Source organism: Drosophila ananassae, chromosome 2L (assembly GCF_017639315.1).
Source record: "Drosophila ananassae strain 14024-0371.13 chromosome 2L, ASM1763931v2, whole genome shotgun sequence".
NCBI lineage: Eukaryota > Metazoa > Arthropoda > Insecta > Diptera > Drosophilidae > Drosophila > Drosophila ananassae.
Window position 1 is genome coordinate 21,545,868 of NC_057927.1, and position 23,519 is coordinate 21,569,386.

At 42.7% G+C, this 23,519-nt stretch overlaps 3 protein-coding genes across 3 annotated transcripts; 2 read left to right on the plus strand and 1 right to left on the minus strand.

Moving 5' to 3' along the window:
- The first annotated feature begins 16,702 nt into the window (after positions 1-16,702).
- On the plus strand, positions 16,703-18,310 carry LOC6501610 (alpha-amylase 2). Its single transcript, XM_001955552.4, has one exon. It carries the CDS (start codon positions 16,749-16,751, stop codon positions 18,231-18,233), a length of 1,485 nt encoding a protein of 494 aa, XP_001955588.1. The 5' UTR covers positions 16,703-16,748; the 3' UTR covers positions 18,234-18,310.
- A 232-nt stretch (positions 18,311-18,542) lies between these two features.
- LOC6498968 (arrestin domain-containing protein 1) lies at positions 18,543-23,373 on the minus strand. The gene is made up of 4 exons (XM_001955553.4): positions 23,046-23,373; positions 21,859-22,226; positions 19,222-19,756; positions 18,543-19,162 (listed from the first exon to the last, which is right to left on the minus strand). Exons 1-4 carry the CDS (start codon positions 23,158-23,160, stop codon positions 18,753-18,755), a joined length of 1,428 nt encoding a protein of 475 aa, XP_001955589.1. The 5' UTR covers positions 23,161-23,373; the 3' UTR covers positions 18,543-18,752.
- Positions 20,158-21,758, plus strand: LOC6492910 (alpha-amylase 1). Its single transcript, XM_001955554.4, has one exon. It carries the CDS (start codon positions 20,223-20,225, stop codon positions 21,705-21,707), a length of 1,485 nt encoding a protein of 494 aa, XP_001955590.1. The 5' UTR covers positions 20,158-20,222; the 3' UTR covers positions 21,708-21,758.
- Positions 23,374-23,519: the final 146 nt, after the last annotated feature.

Below are 23,519 nucleotides of genomic sequence, written 5' to 3' on the forward strand. Positions count from 1 at the left end.
TTTAGGGATCATTTGATGCAGATCTACGGGGATGAGTTCCTGATTCATAAATGGTACGCCGTTTTTGGATCGGATGCGAAATGGTTAAGATATTCGGCAAAAACTGCGAGGAAAGTGCTGATCGCACTTTTCCAAGGGTTTTCCAAGGGGTACCATCATGATTTGGGCCAAAAATGGGGCCAAAATTGAATTTTGAGCATTTTAAGGATCATTTGATGCAGATCTACTGGGATGAGTTCCCTGATTCATAAATGGTACGCCGTTTTTGGATCGGATGCGAAATGGTTAAGATATTCGGCAAAAACTGCGAGGAAAGTGCTGATCGCACTTTTCCAAGGGTTTTCCAAGGGGTACCATCATGATTTGGGCCAAAAATGGGGCCAAAATTGAATTTTGAGAATTTTAAGGATCATTTGATGCAGATCTACGGGGATGAGTTTCCTGATTCATAAATGGTACGCCGTTTTTGGATCGGATGCGAAATGGTTAAGATATTCGGCAAAAACTGCGAAGAAAGTGCTGATCGCACTTTTCCAAGGGTTTTCCAAGGGGTACCATCATGATTTGGGCCAAAAATGGGGCCAAAATTGAATTTTGAGAATTTTAGGGATCATTTGATGCAGATCTACTGGGATGAGTTCCCTGATTCATAAATGGTACGCCGTTTTTGGATCGGATGCGAAATGGTTAAGATAATCGGCAAAAACTGCGAGGAACTGCTGATCGCACTTTTCCAAGGGTTTTCCAAGGGGTACCATCATGATTTGGGCCAAAAATGGGGCCAAAATTGAATTTTGAGAATTTTAGGGATCATTTGATGCAGATCTACTGGGATGAGTTCCCTGATTCATAAATGGTACGCCGTTTTTGGATCGGATGCGAAATGGTTAAGATAATCGGCAAAAACTGCGAGGAACTGCTGATCGCACTTTTCCAAGGGTTTTCCAAGGGGTACCATCATGATTTGGGCCAAAAATGGGGCCAAAATTGAATTTTGAGAATTTTAAGGATCCTTTGATGCAGATCTGCGGGGATGAGTTCCCTGTTTCATAAATGGTACGCCGTTTTTGGATCGGATGCGAAATGGTTAAGATATTCGGCAAAAACTGCGAGGAAAGTGCTGATCGCACTTTTCCAAGGGTTTTCCAAGGGGTAGCATCATGATTTGGGCCAAAAATGGGGCCAAAATTGAATTTTGAGAATTTTAAGGATCATTTGATGCAGATCTACGGGGATGAGTTTCCTGATTCATAAATGGTACGCCGTTTTTGGATCGGATGCGAAATGGTTAAGATATTCGGCAAAAACTGCGAGGAAAGTGCTGATCGCACTTTTCCAAGGGTTTTCCAAGGGGTACCATCATGATTTGGGCCAAAAATGGGGCCAAAATTGAATTTTGAGCATTTTAGGGATCATTTGATGCAGATCTACGGGGATGAGTTCCCTGATTCATAAATGGTACGCCGTTTTTGGATCGGATGCGAAATGGTTAAGATATTCGGCAAAAACTGCGAGGAAAGTGCTGATCGCACTTTTCCAAGGGTTTTCCAAGGGGTACCATCATGATTTGGGCCAAAAATGGGGCCAAAATTGAATTTTGAGCATTTTAGGGATCATTTGATGCAGATCTACGGGGATGAGTTCCCTGATTCATAAATGGTACGCCGTTTTTGGATCGGATGCGAAATGGTTAAGATATTCGGCAAAAACTGCGAAGAGAGTGCTGATCGCACTTTTCCAAGGGTTTTCCAAGGGGTACCATCATGATTTGGGCCAAAAATGGGGCCAAAATTGAATTTTGAGCATTTTAGGGATCATTTGATGCAGATCTACGGGGATGAGTTCCCTGATTCATAAATGGTACGCCGTTTTTGGATCGGATGCGAAATGGTTAAGATATTCGGCAAAAACTGCGAGGAAAGTGCTGATCGCACTTTTCCAAGGGTTTTCCAAGGGGTACCATCATGATTTGGGCCAAAATTGAATTTTGAGAATTTGAAGGATCCTTTGATGCAGCTCTAGGAGGATGAGTTCCCTGATTCATAAATGGTACGCCGTTTTTGGATCGGATGCGAAATGGTTAAGATATTCGGCAAAAACTGCGAGGAAAGTGCTGATCGCACTTTTCCAAGGGTTTTCCAAGGGGTACCATCATGATTTGGGCCAAAAATGGGGCCAAAATTGAATTTTGAGAATTTTAAGGATCATTTGATGCAGATCTACGGGGATGAGTTTCCTGATTCATAAATGGTACGCCGTTTTTGGATCGGATGCGAAATGGTTAAGATATGCGGCCAAAACTGCGAGGAAAGTGCTGATCGCACTTTTCCAAGGGTTTTCTAAGGGGTACCATCATGATTTGGGCCAAAAATGGGGCCAAAATTGAATTTTGAGAATTTTAAGGATCATTTGATGCAGATCTACGGGGATAAGTTTCCTGATTCATAAATGGTACGCCGTTTTTGGATCGGATGCGAAATGGTTAAGATATTCGGCAAAAACTGCGAGGAAAGTGCTGATCGCACTTTTCCAAGGGTTTTCCAAGGGGTACCATCATGATTTGGGCCAAAAATGGGGCCAAAATTGAATTTTGAGCATTTTAGGGATCATTAGATGCAGATCTACGGGGATGAGTTCCCTGATTCATAAATGGTACGCCGTTTTTGAATCGGATGGGAAATGGTTAAGATATTCGGCAAAAACTACGAGGAAAATGCTGATCGCACTTTTCCAAGGGTTTTCCAAGGGGTACCATCATGATTTGGGCCAAAAATGGGGCCAAAATTGAATTTTGAGAATTTGAAGGATCCTCTGATGCAGCTCTACGAGGATGAGTTCCCTGATTCATAAATGGTACGCCGTTATTGAATCGGATGGGAAATGGTTAAGATATTCGGCAAAAACTACGAGGAACTGCTGATCGCACTTTTCCAAGGGTTTTCCAAGGGGTACCATCATGATTTGGGCCAAAAATGGGGCCAAAATTGAGTTTTGAGAATATAAAGGATCCTTTGATGCAGCTCTACGGGGATGAGTTCCCTGATTCATAAATGGTACGCCGTTTTTGGATCGGATGCGAAATGGTTAAGATACTCGGCAAAAACTGCGAGGAAAGTGCAGATCACACTTTTCCAAGGGTTTTCCAAGGGTTTGGGCCAAAAATGGGGCCAAAATTGAATTTTGAGAATTTTAAGGATCCTTTGATGCAGCTCTACGGTGTTGAGTTCCCTGATTCATAAATGGTACGCCGTTTTTGGATCGGAGGCGAAATGGTTAAGATATTCGGCAAAAACTGCGTGGAAAGTGCTGATCGCACTTTTCCAAGGGGTACCATCATGATTTGGGCCAAAAGTGGGGCCAAAATTGAATTTTGAGAATTTGAAGGATCCTTTGATGCAGATCTGCGGGGATAAGTTCCAGGATTCATAAATGGTACGCCGTTTTTGAATCGGATGCGAAATGCTTAAGATATTCGGCAAAAACTGCGAGGAAGGTACTGATCGCACTTTTCCAAGGGTTTTCCAAGGGGTACCATCATGATTTGGGCCAAAAATGGGGCCAAAATTGAATTTTGAGAATTTTAAGGGTCCTTTGATGCAGATCTGCGGGGATGAGTTCCCTGATTCCTAAATGGTACGCCGTTTTTGAATCGAATGCGAAATGCTTAAGATATTCCGCAAAAACTGTGTGGAAAGTGCTGATCGCACTTTTCCAAGGGTTTTCCAAGGGGTACCATCATGATTTGGGCCAAAAATGGGGCCAAAATTGAATTTTGAGAATTTTAAGGGTCCTTTGATGCAGATCTGCGGGGATGAGTTCCCTGATTCCTAAATGGTACGCCGTTTTTGAATCGGATGCGAAATAGTTAAGATTTTCGGCAAAAACTGCGAGGAAAGTGCTGATCGCACTTTTCCACGGGTTTTCCAAGGGCTAAAATCATCCTAGTTTTTATTGAAATACCTGGAGTTCGATGACCTTTAATACTGACCTGTATAACTTTTCTGGATCTGACAAATATTGGCCAAGTTATGCATATTTTCCATGATGGAAATCAAAGAGATGGGATCAACATTTTTTACGTTATTTTATGTGGCAACATATAAACTTTTGATTCACCTTTTAGTGAATATCAAATCTATAATATCTTATATGAAACCCAATTTCCCTCAATTTCTATACCAATACGATATTGGTTCTATACCGTCAAAATGTCATTCCTCGTCGGAAATGGGAATGCTGTATAATTTTGGTACAAAGCCTCCTTTAGGGATACCCTAGATCTGCATTATTAGCTTATTAAAAATGGTGAATATTAATTTCAAATCAATTTTTTGAATCTATGACAATTTTCCGTTAATACGAAACCGATTTGGAAAAGGGTGACCATTTCGTAATCAGGACACCCTTCGAACTGCATCCCAGGATTTTGAAAATAGGGCAACAAGAATTTCGACCCGATTTTCGCAATTTTGACTAGGGGTACTGGTCACATCTCGGCTATTTCTAAACGGATTTTGAAAAGGGATATCATTTCGCAATCAGGACTTTGATATCCTTCGAACTGCATCCCAGGATTTCGAAAATAGGGCAAAAAAATTTCGACCCAATTTTCGCGATTTTGGCAAGGGGTACCATCAGGATTTTTTACAAAAATCGTCGAAAATTTTATTGTTCGATTTTAAAATACTTTTGATGCAGATCGAAGGATAATGATGTCCTGATCACAAAATGACACCCCTTTCCAAAATCCGTTAGGAAATAGCTGAGATATGAGCTTGGAAAATCGCGCCTTGGCGGCCAAAACGCGGCGCAAATTTCTCGAAATTCGTATGGCAGAAAATCTGAAGTACCAGGCGAACAGAAACCAGCAGAAGGTGGACGAAATCAAGCAGTGCAAGCAGTGCAGTGACGTCAGAGCAATTATTATTTTCTGATCATAAGGGGGGAGCGGGACAAACAGATCTGAATATATAACGGCCTAGCCTTGCCTCCCTTTTCACCTAATGCAATGGAGATCCAACTTAGACTTCATGGGGGGGAATGGGACAATGCACTAAGAGGGAGACAGGTAGACAAATGGGGCTCTCTTGGGGGTGGCAGTACTGAGTGTCTTGGAGCCACGGTACTCACGACTTCTCGGCACGCAGTAACATTCCCCATACAAAACAATGAATTTTCGCTCACGATGGCCCCAAATCGTGACACGCGCAGAAAAACAACGTGTGTCGTTTTAACTTTGCCATCATTAAGTGAATATTACCGCTCTGGACTGGAAATTGAGATGCAGGGATTGGCGAACTGTCGGCCATCATGGATTTCAGTACCGTTTTTTTCGAATTTACGAGAGAATACTTAAATTAACCCTTCACCTGTCTTTAACATTGTTCAATCTTTATTTTAAGTTATGTACATGTACCTAGAGGAAAAAAAAAACCATCAATGAAACAGAACGAGTTAAAAATGCTACATTTATAAAAAGGAAACATTAGTGTGCTTTTTTATTGCCGTATTAAAAGGGCTTTCCTTGCGAAAATGTTGTTAGAATGTTAAACCCATGGGGCCAGTGAAGGGATAATCGAGACAAATTTCTGGCGAAGTGAGGGTGAGGGGATGGTGGAAATCCACCTTCTGCTGATTTCTGTTCGCCTGGTACTTCAGATTTTCTGCCATACGAATTTCGTGCAATTGGCGCAACATTTTGGGCGGCGCAATATCGCCACTTTTTTAACTCATATTTTAGGCATTTCGCAATGGATTTAAATATTTAAAAAACTATAATTAAATAATATACTATTTATATTTTATAAAAACATGCATTCTTAAAATTCATATCCTCCCGATCATCCTTCGTAGTCGTTTTTTTAATCCCTCCCTATCAAATTTGGGCCAGCGGCGCCAAAATTTTTCCTCGATTTCATTCAATTTTGCCCGTGGCCAGATTTGAAGTACCAGGCGAACAGAAATCAGCAGAAGGTGTCCGAAACAAAGCAGTGCAAGCAGTTCGAATGACTTTTTCTGACTTGGCCAGGTGTGGGAAAGGGAAGAAGGCTGCTTAGGGTGGCACTCTACCCTCCCATGGTCCCTTATGGAATGGGGATTACTGCATCATACTTCATTGGGGGGAACGAGATGATGCGATCGAGCGGGACAGGTAGATAAATTAAGCTGATGTAGTGATGGGGGATCAGGTGTGATTTGGCACGACATTTGGCACGCCACCTCGGCACGATGCACCTTCCTCCATAGGATCCAATGCATTTTCACTCACGCGAGCCCCAATTCGTGACACGCGCAGAAAAACAACGTGTGCCATTTTGATTTTGCCATCATTAGGAGAAGTTTCCCGTTCAAGACTGGAAATTTGAATTCAGAGATTGGCCAAATGTCGGCCATCATGGATTTTAGTACCGTTTTATTCAATTTTAAGCAACTGTAAGTTGGAACATTTATCGCATTAGGGGAAAAGGGACGCAAAATACCGCCATAAACTAGCTTTATCTCCCTCTCGCAGTGCAGAAAAATCTGTGCACTGCTTGCTTTGACGTCACTCGGCCACCTTCTGCTGGTTTCTGTTGGCCTGGTGCTTCAGATTTTGTCCCATACGAATTCTAAGCATTTTGCGGCGGCTGCCCGACGCCGTTGGGCATCTTGCCAAGCTCATATCTTGGCCATTTCCCAACCGATCTTGAAAAACAAAGTCATTTTGGAATCAGGATCTCAATGTCCTTCGTTTTGCATCTAAAGTTTTTCGAAATCGGACAATAAAATTTTTCCCCTTTTTCGCAAAATTTTGTGATGGTTACCCTTGCAAAAATTTCAAAAATCGGGTGAATTTTTTTTGTTTGATTTTCGAAATGTTGGGATGCAGTTGAAAGAATATTGAATCCTGATTCCAAATTGGTACTTGGATTCCCAATCGGCAAGGGAACTGCAGAGATATTTGCTAAAAACTTCATAAAAAATGTACATTATTGCCAATTGAATTCCTCCGTCTGAGGATCAGTATTTCTGATCCTATTTCTGATCCTATTTCTGAGACTGTAATTTGGCAAAGCATCTTTGCCACTTCGAATCCTATTTTGGCTATTGACTGAAGTATTTCCGCAAATGAAACACGCATTATTTATTTTTATATATTTGTTTTCTATTTTACCTTTACCCTGCAGTTACCATTTCATGTTTTGTATTTAAGAACCGATCGTGGATAAATTGGAACTCCAGATACGTTCTTTTCACTCATGCTATTTTCCGCGGTATTCGTCCTTACACCCTAACGTACTGCAGCTATTTGTGGGAGGCCGCCTTTGTGTCCATTTTGTTCATGATACCCTGCAGAAGAATATTTCTCATATCCAGGAGACACCTTCCGTAATCCCGGTTATGTGGGGAAGTCAATATTATATTGGTTAAGTCTATGATTTATGGTTACTTATGATTGTCCTTCGCTAGAGGCGGGGAATTCAAATTCCGGTTCATTCATCGATATTTTTAGTTCGCCAAGATAGTGGTGAGAAATTCAAAATAATTTACTAGAGGTGAGAAATTTAATTAAATTGAATTAAATTCAATCATCGATATTTTTAGATCGAAACTTAGAGGTGAGAAATTCAAATAAAATACTAGAGGTGAGATATTTAAAATGCGGTTCAATCATCTATAGTTTTAGATCTTGTTAGAGGTGGGAGATTCAAAATAATTTACTAGAGGAGAGAAGCTTCGGAACCATCCAGCTTATCGATATTTTTAGTTCCCTTCGTTAGAGGTGGGAAATTTGAAACCTTTCGCTAGCGGTGGATAATTCAAAATACGTCTATTTAATTGTTATTTAGAATTATCGTTTGCCTGTTGATGCTCAATCCGTTAGCTAGGTTTGCTACAAATATACTGTTTCTACTCTAAGTTCCAAGATCGGGAAGGTACAAAATTCCATGATCTGCCGAGTACTAGCATGATCTGCGAGTTATAGACACTTGCCTTTCAGAAACAAAAATTATTGAGACCCGGTTCTTTAAGTATTTTTATTTGTTCTAATTATGAACTTTTGATGAACGTTTTAGTGAATATTTAAACTGTTTCGCAATGGATTCAAATACTTCCGATTTTTTCCCATACGATTTTTAAGAAATTTGCGCCGCGTTTTGCCCGCTAAGGCTCAATTTTCAAAGTGCATATCTTGGCCATTTCTTGAAGGATTTGGAAAAGGGATATCATTTCGCAATCAGGACTTTGATATCCTTCGAACTGCATCCCAGGATTTTGAAAACCGGGCAAAAAAAATTTCGACCCAATTTTCGCGATTTTGGCAAGGGGTACATCATCAGGATTTTTTACAAAAATCGTCGAAAATTTTATTGTTTGATTTTAAAATACTTTTGATGCAGATCAAAGGATAATGATGTCCTGATCACAAAATGACACCCCTTTCCAAAATCCGTTAGGAAATAGCTGAGATATGAGCTTGGAAAATCGCGCCTTGGCGGCCAAAACGCGGCGCAAATTTCTCGAAATTCGTATGGCAGAAAATCTGAAGTACCAGGCGAACAGAAACCAGCAGAAGGTGGACGAAATCAAGCAGTGCAAGCAGTGCAGTGACGTCAGAGCAATTATTATTTTCTGATCATAAGGGGGGAGCGGGACAAACAGATCTGAATATATAACGGCCTAGCCTTGCCTCCCTTTTCACCTAATGCAATGGAGATCCAACTTAGACTTCATGGGGGGGAATGGGACAATGCACTAAGAGGGAGACAGGTAGACAAATGGGGCTCTCTTGGGGGTGGCAGTACTGAGTGTCTTGGAGCCACGGTACTCACGACTTCTCGGCACGCAGTAACATTCCCCATACAAAACAATGAATTTTCGCTCACGATGGCCCCAAATCGTGACACGCGCAGAAAAACAACGTGTGTCGTTTTAACTTTGCCATCATTAAGTGAATATTACCGCTCTGGACTGGAAATTGAGATGCAGGGATTGGCGAACTGTCGGCCATCATGGATTTCAGTACCGTTTTTTTCGAATTTACGAGAGAATACTTAAATTAACCCTTCACCTGTCTTTAACATTGTTCAATCTTTATTTTAAGTTATGTACATGTACCTAGAGGAAAAAAAAAACCATCAATGAAACAGAACGAGTTAAAAATGCTACATTTATAAAAAGGAAACATTAGTGTGCTTTTTTATTGCCGTATTAAAAGGGCTTTCCTTGCGAAAATGTTGTTAGAATGTTAAACCCATGGGGCCAGTGAAGGGATAATCGAGACAAATTTCTGGCGAAGTGAGGGTGAGGGGATGGTGGAAATCCACCTTCTGCTGATTTCTGTTCGCCTGGTACTTCAGATTTTCTGCCATACGAATTTCGTGCAATTGGCGCAACATTTTGGGCGGCGCAATATCGCCACTTTTTTAACTCATATTTTAGGCATTTCGCAATGGATTTAAATATTTAAAAAACTATAATTAAATAATATACTATTTATATTTTATAAAAACATGCATTCTTAAAATTCATATCCTCCCGATCATCCTTTTTTAGTCGTTTTTTTAATCCCTCCCTATCAAATTTGGGCCAGCGGCGCCAAAATTTTTCCTCGATTTCATTCAATTTTGCCCGTGGCCAGATTTGAAGTACCAGGCGAACAGAAATCAGCAGAAGGTGTCCGAAACAAAGCAGTGCAAGCAGTTCGAATGACTTTTTCTGACTTGGCCAGGTGTGGGAAAGGGAAGAAGGCTGCTTAGGGTGGCACTCTACCCTCCCATGGTCCCTTATGGAATGGGGATTACTGCATCATACTTCATTGGGGGGAACGAGATGATGCGATCGAGCGGGACAGGTAGATAAATTAAGCTGATGTAGTGATGGGGGATCAGGTGTGATTTGGCACGACATTTGGCACGCCACCTCGGCACGATGCACCTTCCTCCATAGGATCCAATGCATTTTCACTCACGCGAGCCCCAATTCGTGACACGCGCAGAAAAACAACGTGTGCCATTTTGATTTTGCCATCATTAGGAGAAGTTTCCCGTTCAAGACTGGAAATTTGAATTCAGAGATTGGCCAAATGTCGGCCATCATGGATTTTAGTACCGTTTTATTCAATTTTAAGCAACTGTAAGTTGGAACAATTATCGCATTAGGGGAAAAGGGACGCAAAATACCGCCATAAACTAGCTTTATCTCCCTCTCGCAGTGCAGAAAAATCTGTGCACTGCTTGCTTTGACGTCACTCGGCCACCTTCTGCTGGTTTCTGTTGGCCTGGTGCTTCAGATTTTGTCCCATACGAATTCTAAGCATTTTGCGGCGGCTGCCCGACGCCGTTGGGCATCTTGCCAAGCTCATATCTTGGCCATTTCCCAACCGATCTTGAAAAACAAAGTCATTTTGGAATCAGGATCTCAATGTCCTTCGTTTTGCATCTAAAGTTTTTCGAAATCGGACAATAAAATTTTTCCCCTTTTTCGCAAAATTTTGTGATGGTTACCCTTGCAAAAATTTCAAAAATCGGGTGAATTTTTTTTGTTTGATTTTCGAAATGTTGGGATGCAGTTGAAAGAATATTGAATCCTGATTCCAAATTGGTACTTGGATTCCCAATCGGCAAGGGAACTGCAGAGATATTTGCTAAAAACTTCATAAAAAATGTACATTATTGCCAATTGAATTCCTCCGTCTGAGGATCAGTATTTCTGATCCTATTTCTGAGACTGTAATTTGGCAAAGCATCTTTGCCACTTCGAATCCTATTTTGGCTATTGACTGAAGTATTTCCGCAAATAAAACACGCATTATTTATTTGTATATATTTGTTTTCTATTTTACCTTTACCCTGCAGTTACCATTTCATGTTTTGTATTTAAGAACCGATCGTGGATAAATTGGAACTCCAGATACGTTCTTTTCACTCATGCTATTTTCCGCGGTATTCGTCCTTACACCCTAACGTGCTGCAGCTATTTGTGGGAGGCCGCCTTTGTGTCCATTTTGTTCATGATACCCTGCAGAGGAATATTTCTCATATCCAGGAGACACCTTCCGTAATCCCGGTTATGTGGGGAAGTCAATATTATATTGGTTAAGTCTATGATTTATGGTTACTTATGATTGTCCTTCGCTAGAGGCGGGGAATTCAAATTCCGGTTCATTCATCGATATTTTTAGTTCGCCAAGATAGTGGTGAGAAATTCAAAATAATTTACTAGAGGTGAGAAATTTAATTAAATTGAATTAAATTCAATCATCGATATTTTTAGATCGAAACTTAGAGGTGAGAAATTCAAATAAAATACTAGAGGTGAGATATTTAAAATGCGGTTCAATCATCTATAGTTTTAGATCTTGTTAGAGGTGGGAGATTCAAAATAATTTACTAGAGGAGAGAAGCTTCGGAACCATCCAGCTTATCGATATTTTTAGTTCCCTTCGTTAGAGGTGGGAAATTTGAAACCTTTCGCTAGCGGTGGATAATTCAAAATACGTCTATTTAATTGTTATTTAGAATTATCGTTTGCCTGTTGATGCTCAATCCGTTAGCTAGGTTTGCTACAAATATACTGTTTCTACTCTAAGTTCCAAGATCGGGAAGGTACAAAATTCCATGATCTGCCGAGTACTAGCATGATCTGCGAGTTATAGACACTTGCCTTTCAGAAACAAAAATTATTGAGACCCGGTTCTTTAAGTATTTTTATTTGTTCTAATTATGAACTTTTGATGAACGTTTTAGTGAATATTTTAACTGTTTCGCAATGGATTCAAATACTTCCGATTTTTTCCCATACGATTTTTAAGAAATTTGCGCCGCGTTTTGCCCGCTAAGGCTCAATTTTCAAAGTGCATATCTTGGCCATTTCTTGAAGGATTTGGAAAAGGGATATCATTTCGCAATCAGGACTTTCATATCCTTCGAACTGCATCCCAGGATTTTGAAAACCGGGCAAAAAAAATTCGACCCGATTTTCGCGATTTTGGCAAGGGGTACATCATCAGGATTTTTTACAAAAATCGTCGAAAATTTTATTGTACGATTTTAAAAAACTTTTGATGCAGATCGAAGGATAATGATGTCCTGATCACAAAATTACACCCCTTTCCAAAATCCGTTAGGAAATAGCTGAGATATGAGCTTGGAAAATCGCGCCTTGGCGGCCAAAACTCGGCGCAAATTTCTCGAAATTCGTATGGCAGAAAATCTGAAGTACCAGGCGAACAGAAACCAGCAGAAGGTGGACGAAATCAAGCAGTGCAAGCAGTGCAGTGACGTCAGAGCAATAATTATTTTCTGATCATAAGGGGGAGCGGGACAAACAGATCTGAATATATAACGGCCTAGCCATACCTCCCTTTTCACCTAATGCAATGGAGATCCAACTTAGACTTCATGGGGGGGAATGGGACATTGCACTAAGAGGGAGACAGGTAGACAAATGGGGCTCTCTTGGGGGTGGCAGTACTGAGTGTCTTGGAGCCACGGTACTCACGACTTCTCGGCACGCAGTAACATTCCCCATACAAAACAATGAATTTTCGCTCACGATGGCCCCAAATCGTGACACGCGCAGAAAAACAACGTGTGTCGTTTTAACTTTGCCATCATTAAGTGAATATTACCGTTCTGGACTGGAAATTGCAATGCAGGGATTGGCGAACTGTCGGCCATCATGGATTTCAGTACCGTTTTTTTCGAATTTACGAGAGAATACTTAAATTAACCCTTCACCTGTCTTTAACATTTTTCAATCTTTATTTTAAGTTATGTACATGTACCTAGAGGAAAAAACAAACCATCAATGAAACAGAACGAGTTAAAAATGCTACATTTATAAAAAGGAAACATTAGTGTGCTTTTTTATTGCCGTATTAAAAGGGCTTTCCTTGCGAAAATGTTGTTAGAATGTTAAACCCATGGGGCCAGTGAAGGGATAATCGAGAAAAATTTCTGGCGAAGTGAGGGTGAGGGGATGGTGGAAATCCACCTTCTGCTGATTTCTGTTCGCCTGGTACTTCAGATTTTCTGCCATACGAATTTCGTGCAATTGGCGCAACATTTTGGGCGGCGCAATATCGCCACTTTTTTAACTCATATTTTAGGCATTTCGCAATGGATTTAAATATTTAAAAAACTATAATTAAATAATATACTATTTATATTTTATAAAAACATGCATTCTTAAAATTCATATCCTCCCGATCATCCTTTTTTAGTCGTTTTTTTAATCCCTCCCTATCAAATTTGGGCCAGCGGCGCCAAAATTTTTCCTCGATTTCATTCAATTTTGCCCGTGGCCAGATTTGAAGTACCAGGCGAACAGAAATCAGCAGAAGGTGTCCGAAACAAAGCAGTGCAAGCAGTTCGAATGACTTTTTCTGACTTGGCCAGGTGTGGGAAAGGGAAGAAGGCTGCTTAGGGTGGCACTCTACCCTCCCATGGTCCCTTATGGAATGGGGATTACTGCATCATACTTCATTGGGGGGAACGAGATGATGCGATCGAGCGGGACAGGTAGATAAATTAAGCTGATGTAGTGATGGGGGATCAGGTGTGATTTGGCACGACATTTGGCACGCCACCTCGGCACGATGCACCTTCCTCCATAGGATCCAATGCATTTTCACTCACGCGAGCCCCAATTCGTGACACGCGCAGAAAAACAACGTGTGCCATTTTGATTTTGCCATCATTAGGAGAAGTTTCCCGTTCAAGACTGGAAATTTGAATTCAGAGATTGGCCAAATGTCGGCCATCATGGATTTTAGTACCGTTTTATTCAATTTTAAGCAACTGTAAGTTGGAACATTTATCGCATTAGGGGAAAAGGGACGCAAAATACCGCCATAAACTAGCTTTATCTCCCTCTCGCAGTGCAGAAAAATCTGTGCACTGCTTGCTTTGACGTCACTCGGCCACCTTCTGCTGGTTTCTGTTGGCCTGGTGCTTCAGATTTTGTCCCATACGAATTCTAAGCATTTTGCGGCGGCTGCCCGACGCCGTTGGGCATCTTGCCAAGCTCATATCTTGACCATTTCCCAACCGATCTTGAAAAACAAAGTCATTTTGGAATCAGGATCTCAATGTCCTTCGTTTTGCATCTAAAGTTTTTCGAAATCGGACAATAAAATTTTTCCCCTTTTTCGCAAAATTTTGTGATGGTTACCCTTGCAAAAATTTCAAAAATCGGGTGAATTTTTTTTGTTTGATTTTCGAAATGTTGGGATGCAGTTGAAAGAATATTGAATCCTGATTCCAAATTGGTACTTGGATTCCCAATCGGCAAGGGAACTGCAGAGATATTTGCTAAAAACTTCATAAAAAATGTACATTATTGCCAATTGAATTCCTCCGTCTGAGGATCAGTATTTCTGATCCTATTTCTGAGACTGTAATTTGGCAAAGCATCTTTGCCACTTCGAATCCTATTTTGGCTATTGACTGAAGTATTTCCGCAAATAAAACACGCATTATTTATTTGTATATATTTGTTTTCTATTTTACCTTTACCCTGCAGTTACCATTTCATGTTTTGTATTTAAGAACCGATCGTGGATAAATTGGAACTCCAGATACGTTCTTTTCACTCATGCTATTTTCCGCGGTATTCGTCCTTACACCCTAACGTGCTGCAGCTATTTGTGGGAGGCCGTCTTTGTGTCCATTTTGTTCATGATACCCTGCAGAAGAATATTTCTCATATCCAGGAGTCACCTTCCGTAATCCCGGTTATGTGGGGAAGTCAATATTATATTGGTTAAGTCTATGATTTATGGTTACTTATGGTTGTCCTTCGCTAGAGGCGGGGAATTCAAATTTCGGTTCATTCATCGATATTTTTAGTTCGAAACTTAGAGGTGAGAAATTCAAATAAAATACTAGAGGTGAGATATTTAAAATGCGGTTCAATCATCGGTAGTTTTAGATCTGGTTAGAGGTGGGAAATTCAAAATAATTTACTAGAGGTGAGAAACTTCGGAACCATACAGCTTATCGATATTTTGAATTCGCTTCGTTAGAGGTGGGAAATTTGATACCCTTCGCTAGCGGCGGATAATTCAAAATACGTCTATTTAATTGGTATTTGGAATTATCGTTTGCCTGTTGATGCTCAATCCGTTTCATAAATTAAAACTCTACATTTTTAAATAAAAACTTTGTTAGCTATTTTTAATACAAAATGTAATGTTTCTACTCTAAGTTCTAAGATCGGGAAGGTATAACATTTCATGATCTTCCAAGTATTAGCCAAGTTATGAACATTTTTCCATAGGAAAACGGAAAAAATTGGGATCCAGTTTTAATAATTTTTTTTTTTGTTTCAAAATATGAATTTTTTATGTTTTAGTAGATATTCGCAACGGATTCCAAAACGGAATACCATTTATGAATCAGAACACTAATCGCCATCGAACTGCGTCACTCGGCAACCTTCTGCTGGTTTCTGTTGGCCTGGTACTTCAGATTTTCTGCCATACGAATTTCGAGCAATTGGCGCAACATTATAAGCGGCGGAATATCGCCACTTTTCAATTCCATATTTTGGTCATTTGGAAATCGTTTGAAAAATTTTAAAAAATATATTTAAATAATATAGTATTTATATTTAACAAAAATGTATAATTTCGTAGTTGACACCTTCTCAATTACCCTTTTTTAAATCGTTTTTTAAATGCCTCCTCATCGAATTTTACCCAGAGGCGCCAATATTTTTCGACGGTTTCAGTGAATTTGACACTGAATCATTCGGTTATCAGCGAACCTTCTATCACCTTTCCTCATTCAAAGTATTGCCTAAAAGTCATTTCAAAAACGTACATTTTTGCAAGGGGTCCCCTATAAAATGGCATTTTTCCATTGTTGGATACTTTCTCTCCTTCCCATAGACATAGCTCTGCCAATTTGTACCCTATCCAGAAAAAAAATAGCATTCTGTAATCAGCGAACCTTCTGCCACTTTTCTTTTAGTCGAATTATTGCGTAAAAGTCGTTTTGAAAATTTCCAGTTTTGTTTTAGGGATTTCCCCATGAAATGGCGAGGCATCGACATTTTCCATGTTGGATGTTGGATACTTTCTCTCCCTGCGATTGGCATAAGTCAGCCAATTTTTATCCGATTCAGATATTCCGTATACCATTCCGTATTCAGCAAACTACTCAGCTACTTATCTTTATTTGTTCAAAGGGCCCCTGTTTACTTTTTTATACTGGTTATCCATGACCAGATGAAAGATAATTTTCTGCATAGGCGGAGAAGGCGTCCGAAGATGGATCCCCACCAAAAGCGTTTCAAAGGTTCCCGTCCAAAATATAGCAAGATGATTATATAGGAAGGTATTTTATTGGCAAAAAACTAAACACTAAATATCTGTCTTAGAATTGTCTTGATTATTATTTGTTTATTCGCTATTAACTGAAACATTGGTCATAGTCTGAACCGATCACGCTGCAATTCGCGTGTTTCTGAAGTGGCACATAAATTACGCATTCCGTGAGATATAAAAGGAATGCAGTGTCTAAGGAATACCATTAATTAATTCTTCAACTAATCGTCATAGACATCAGCCCATACCAGCCGGTGGGTCTGTTCGAATTTTGATAAGCTATTTTTAATTATCGTACCCCACCAAGTGCAAAGAAACTCCCCCGGAGCTGATTAGATCCCGAGATTTAATCAATCCCGCGAATCAGTAGACCCCTATATAAGCGGCCACAGGGCCTTCACTGCTTCAGAGCAAAATTCAGCTTTGAATTAAAATGTTCCTGGCAAAGAGTATTGTATGCCTCGCCCTCCTGGCGGTGGCCAACGCCCAGTTCAACACCAACTACGCCTCAGGACGCAGTGGCATGGTCCACCTCTTCGAGTGGAAGTGGGACGACATTGCCGCTGAGTGCGAGAACTTCCTGGGACCCTACGGCTATGCTGGTGTGCAGGTATCTCCTGTAAACGAAAACGCTGTGAAGGACAGCCGCCCTTGGTGGGAGCGTTACCAACCCATCTCCTACAAACTGGTTACCCGTTCCGGCAATGAGGAGCAATTCGCCAGCATGGTCAGGCGTTGCAACAATGTGGGAGTGCGAATCTACGTGGACGTCGTCTTCAACCACATGGCTGCTGATGGAGGCACTTACGGCACTGGTGGCAGCACCGCCAGTCCCAGTAGCAAGAGCTATCCAGGAGTGCCATTCTCCTCCCTGGACTTCAACCCCACTTGTGCCATCTCCAACTACAACGATGCCAACCAGGTGCGCAACTGCGAGCTGGTCGGACTGCGCGACCTCAATCAGGGCAACTCCTACGTTCAGGAGAAGATTGTGGAGTTCCTGAACCACCTGATCGATCTGGGAGTGGCTGGGTTCCGTGTGGACGCTGCCAAGCACATGTGGCCCGCTGATCTGGGAGTGATCTACGGAAGCCTGAAGAATCTGAACACCGACCACGGCTTCGAGTCCGGTGCCAAGGCCTACATCGTCCAAGAGGTGATTGACATGGGTGGCGAGGCCATAAGCAAGTCCGAGTACACTGGCCTGGGAGCCATCACCGAGTTCCGTCACTCCGACTCCATTGGAAAGGCCTTCCGTGGCAAGAACCAGCTTCAGTATCTGGTCAACTGGGGTGTGAGCTGGGGCTTTGCTGCCTCCGATCGCTCCCTGGTCTTCGTCGACAACCACGACAACCAGCGTGGACATGGAGCCGGCGGTGCCGATGTTCTCACCTACAAGGTGCCCAAGCAGTACAAGATGGCCTCCGCCTTCATGTTGGCCCATCCTTTCGGAACTCCGCGCGTCATGTCCTCCTTCTCCTTCACGGATACCGACCAGGGCCCTCCCACTACTGATGGCCAGAACATCGCCTCCCCCAGCTTCAACAGCGACAACTCCTGCAGCGGCGGATGGGTGTGCGAGCACCGCTGGAAGCAGATCTACAACATGGTCGGCTTCCGGAACGCCGTCGGTTCCGATGCCATCCAAAACTGGTGGGATAATGGAAGCAACCAGATCGCCTTCAGCCGCGGCAGCAAGGGATTTGTTGCATTCAACAACGACAACTACGACCTCAACAGCTCCGTCCAGACCGGCCTTCCCGCGGGAACCTACTGCGACGTCATCTCCGGCTCAAAGAGTGGATCTTCCTGCACTGGCAAGACCGTCACTGTCGGATCTGATGGAAGGGCCAACATCTCCATCGGCAGCTCCGAGGATGACGGTGTTCTGGCCATTCATGTTAACGCAAAGTTGTAAAGGACCCTACTTAACTAGAAATTTTTAACAAATATAAAATGTTTGTTCAATAAATATATATATTGTCCTCATTCAAAGTATTTCCTAAAAGTCATTTTCTAATTCACAAAAAATTAACTAAAAAAATTTGGTTTTAGGTTCTAGGTTCTGGCCAAATGACACAATCTTCAATCTGTACATATACCGAATGAGAAACGAAACCTGTTGTCTATCTCCATGAGATAGTTAATACTTAAGTTAAGCAAAATAAGTCAAGTGCGTTCCCCAAGAAATCTCTTCCTGATATTTTAAAATATAATATACAATACATTATTAGTTTGACGTGATTGAGTGACCACAAATTATATATTTTTGATCCGATATAATACAATTTGTCGGTTGCTATTATAATTACAGGTATAAGAAAATTAGGTTTTGAATCCTATCGTTTATACAGTCCCGGTATTACGAACACAGGTCTGAAATGCTGCCCTCATAGATTTGTTAAAATATCTTATATATAGAACCCAATATTGGACTTTATTTCCAGCCGATTCCCGCTGTGGGAGCGCCAGCTGGAGCACTGGGCGTGGGTTGATAGCCCGGTGGAATACTGAAGCCTAGCACCTCAAAGTTTCCGCCTGGGGCAGATGCAGGTGCAACGGGTGGGTTTGTGGGGTATGGTGGAGATTTATGGGTACCAGGTGGATGAACCGGATAGGGCGCTGTTTTCGGGCCAATTGGCGACACGGGATTCGGCGTAAAGGGCGCTGGAGCGACAGGATGAGTTCCTTCCGCTCTTGGATAAAGACTGGGAGTATTGGACGACCCATTGGTTCCATTGGAAGCGACGCCAGGCTTGCCATCGAATGGATAGACAGGATAACGAGCCTTGAAAGTATTCGATTCGAATTGCTCCTCACTAACATCTTCTTGAAAGTTGGGAGAGCCTGAAGAAAATGTAAAATTTTATTAAATAAACACACAATTTTCCCCTCCCAGATATTACCCTCGTAGGAATTGCCATTGGCTTGGGATTTGTCCGTGTGTCCTGGTCCCTTGTCACTGGCACTTCCAGATATCGGCACCGTTCCAATCGTTAATGGAAAGTCGACAACTAAATCCCCACCGCCATGCAGTCGGAACGTCTTTGCAATGAAGCGCAGTGTGTAGGTGACCCGGATGGGATCCCTCTCGCCCTGGCTAGTGGGTGTGGTGGGCGGCACCACAAGGAACTCGTCGAAGCGGGCTTTGTTGTGCTTCAGCACTTCTCCGCAATGTTTGTCCGCCACCCGGGATTCCGTCACCTTGAGCTGTTCCTTGGTCCCTGAAGAGTTGGCCCGGTAGGAGACGTTCTTGAGAAGGCGCACCTTGACGTCTTGACACTGAACATCAGACTGGTTATCCATGACCAGGTGAAAGTTAATCTTCTGGCCAGGCACGTAGGCAGAATAGGACGTGCTCACGTCCATAACCATTGGTTTGTTGCCTCCGAAGATGGATCCCCACCAAAAGCTCTTTTCCTCGATGCGTTTCAAAGGTTCCTGTGAAAAATGTACCAAGATAATCATTTAGGGATTTAGGAAGGTAATTTATTGCAAAAAACTAAACACTAAATATCTGTCTTAGAATTGTCTTGATTATTATTTGTTTATTCGCTATTAACTGAGACATTGGTCATAGTCTGAACCGATCACGCTGCAATTCGCGTGTTCCTGAAGTGGCACATAAATTACGCATTCCGTGCGATATAAAAGGAATGCAGTGTCTAAGGAATACCATTAATCAATTCTTCAACTAATCGTCATAGACATCAGCCCATACCAGCCGGTGGGTCTGTTCGAATTTTGATAAGCTATTTTTAATTATCGTATCGTTATCAAGTGCAAAGAAACTCCCCCGGAGCTGATTAGATCCCGAGATTTAATCAATCCCGCGAATCAGTAGACCCCTATATAAGCGGCCACAGGGCCTTCACTGCTTCAGAGCAAAATTCAGCTTTGAATTAAAATGTTCCTGGCAAAGAGTATTGTATGCCTCGCCCTCCTGGCGGTGGCCAACGCCCAGTTCAACACCAACTACGCCTCAGGACGCAGTGGCATGGTCCACCTCTTCGAGTGGAAGTGGGACGACATTGCCGCTGAGTGCGAGAACTTCCTGGGACCCTACGGCTATGCTGGTGTGCAGGTATCTCCTGTTAACGAAAACGCTGTGAAGGACAGCCGCCCTTGGTGGGAGCGTTACCAACCCATCTCCTACAAACTGGTTACCCGTTCCGGCAACGAGGAGCAATTCGCCAGCATGGTCAGGCGTTGCAACAATGTGGGAGTGCGAATCTACGTGGACGTCGTCTTCAACCACATGGCTGCTAATGGAGGCACTTACGGCACTGGTGGCAGCACCGCCAGTCCCAGTAGCAAGAGCTATCCAGGAGTGCCATTCTCCTCCCTGGACTTCAACCCCACTTGTGCCATCTCCAACTACAACGATGCCAACCAGGTGCGCAACTGCGAGCTGGTCGGACTGCGCGACCTCAATCAGGGCAACTCCTACGTTCAGGAGAAGATTGTGGAGTTCCTGAACCACCTGATCGATCTGGGAGTGGCTGGGTTCCGTGTGGACGCTGCCAAGCACATGTGGCCCGCTGATCTGGGAGTGATCTACGGAAGCCTGAAGAATCTGAACACCGACCACGGCTTCGAGTCCGGTGCCAAGGCCTACATCGTCCAAGAGGTGATTGACATGGGTGGCGAGGCCATAAGCAAGTCCGAGTACACTGGCCTGGGAGCCATCACCGAGTTCCGTCACTCCGACTCCATTGGAAAGGCCTTCCGTGGCAAGAACCAGCTTCAGTATCTGGTCAACTGGGGTGTGAGCTGGGGCTTTGCTGCCTCCGATCGCTCCCTGGTCTTCGTCGACAACCACGACAACCAGCGTGGACATGGAGCCGGCGGTGCCGATGTTCTCACCTACAAGGTGCCCAAGCAGTACAAGATGGCCTCCGCCTTCATGTTGGCCCATCCTTTCGGAACTCCGCGCGTCATGTCCTCCTTCTCCTTCACGGATACCGACCAGGGCCCTCCCACTACTGATGGCCAGAACATCGCCTCCCCCAGCTTCAACAGCGACAACTCCTGCAGCGGCGGATGGGTGTGCGAGCACCGCTGGAAGCAGATCTACAACATGGTCGGCTTCCGGAACGCCGTCGGTTCCGATGCCATCCAAAACTGGTGGGATAATGGAAGCAACCAGATCGCCTTCAGCCGCGGCAGCAAGGGATTTGTTGCATTCAACAACGACAACTACGACCTCAACAGCTCCGTCCAGACCGGCCTTCCCGCGGGAACCTACTGCGACGTCATCTCCGGCTCAAAGAGTGGATCTTCCTGCACTGGCAAGACCGTCACTGTCGGATCTGATGGAAGGGCCAACATCTCCATCGGCAGCTCCGAGGATGACGGTGTTCTGGCCATTCATGTCAACGCAAAGTTGTAAAGGATCTTTTTTAACCAGAACTTTTTAAAAAATATATAATGTGAGCATTAATTTACAATGTAATTTTCTTTTGGGATAACTGGGCAAAGTATGAAAAGTACTTTAAAATGTGGCTGAAAGTAAAGAACAAAAGCAAAGAAATGCTACTTACTGCGTACTCTTGCCGCTTGTTCAAGTCGTGGGGCAGGATCACAGTGAAGCATTGCTTGAAGGTGTTGTTGTATCGGACAGCACGGTCGATGGTCAGGGTGACCTCGTGCTTGACCTGTCCATGGGTGCCGTTGAAGGAAGTCGGAGCGTTGGGTGGAATGGTAGTGCGGAACGGAAAGACGTACTTTCCCTTCGGCAGCTCCAGCTGGGAGCCGGCGCTCTGGCCGTAGACATATTGGTCCAAGCTGTAGTAGACCTCGGTGGTGGTGTGGGTCACCAGAGACTTGGTGGTTTTCCCGTCCTCGCCCACCCGCTCCTCAGTCTCCTGCCAGCGCGTCTCGGCGTAGCCATTCAAGGTTATGAAGATAGCTGCAATTGGATTAATTTACGGTTTGTAATTCAATTATGCATTTACTTTAATTGTATTTAACCTTCGGCCTATTGTGTTCTTGTTTCAGGCTATTGGAATTCATACAATAATAGTTCTCAAAATTATTCTCAAAGAATAATCTGTTTTTATTGCATTTTGATTTATTTAAGGTATTTCATTCTAGGCATTTTGTAATTTCGATTTGAAAGTAGTTATAAATAAGAAAAAATGTATATTTATGTTAGCTTTTTCCAATCGTTGGAAAACCTTAAATACTCTAACTAAACTGAAGCAGAGCGTAAATGAAAATGTACAAGTTAGAAGCAAATAGTATAATATTTCTACAAGTCAAATCTATTAAAAATAACTTCCTATTTAATATAGGCACTAAGGGAGTTAGAACCATTATATAGCCATGAATTCGTAGGCTTCTGGCCAATTGAGCCGGCCATCAGAGTGAGTCAAATATGTTATAATATAAACAGCGGCCGCAATTTCAAAACAAAACTAGTTTTTCTGTCGCTATCAGATATCCGAGCCCAGTCAAGCGGGCACACATGTGTGCTGTACATAAAGCTTATATATAAACTCACAATTAAATCAAACAGATCTGCCGGTAACAATAACAAAAGCAACAACAATAAAGACATCAGACAACAATATACCAACAATATTAATGACGGCGCGACTACGCAACGAAAGTGGATGGGAACGCGGATGGGGCTTTTGAATGGGGATGGAGAACTATGTATGCCATGCCATGCCATGACGTCATGGCTAAGACATTAGAATATTGCGTCTTCGCGAGGGCTACTTACATCGAATGGTTTTCGGACGGTCAGTAATGAGCTCGGCGGTCCCAGAGATTACCTGACCCGATTGATAGACACCCAATGGGTTGTTGTCGAAGGCGAAGGTCACTTTGCTGCTCATCTTTTCCTTGGCGACGGTGTCGGTCGGTGTCAGGATATATTCTTTGTTTGTTCAGTAAAGTGATAGTGGCAGGCAGATAAAAGGGGGAGCGAGGCAACAGTAGAGGGAGCTCCACCAAACGCGCACCCGAACGCGACCAGCTTTGACTTAATAATAATTCGAGAGGCAGCGACGAACTTCGGTCGACGGTTCCGCGAGGGTATCCATTGGGGTGGGCAACCGAACAATAAACGGGGATTCACCACGCATATTAAAACCAAATCAAGCTCTTGAATTCAAGTGAACTGTGAAAGAATATAAATACTATTATATACTCTTTTAAGGGTTATATTTATACATCATTAAGCGACTTAAATAAC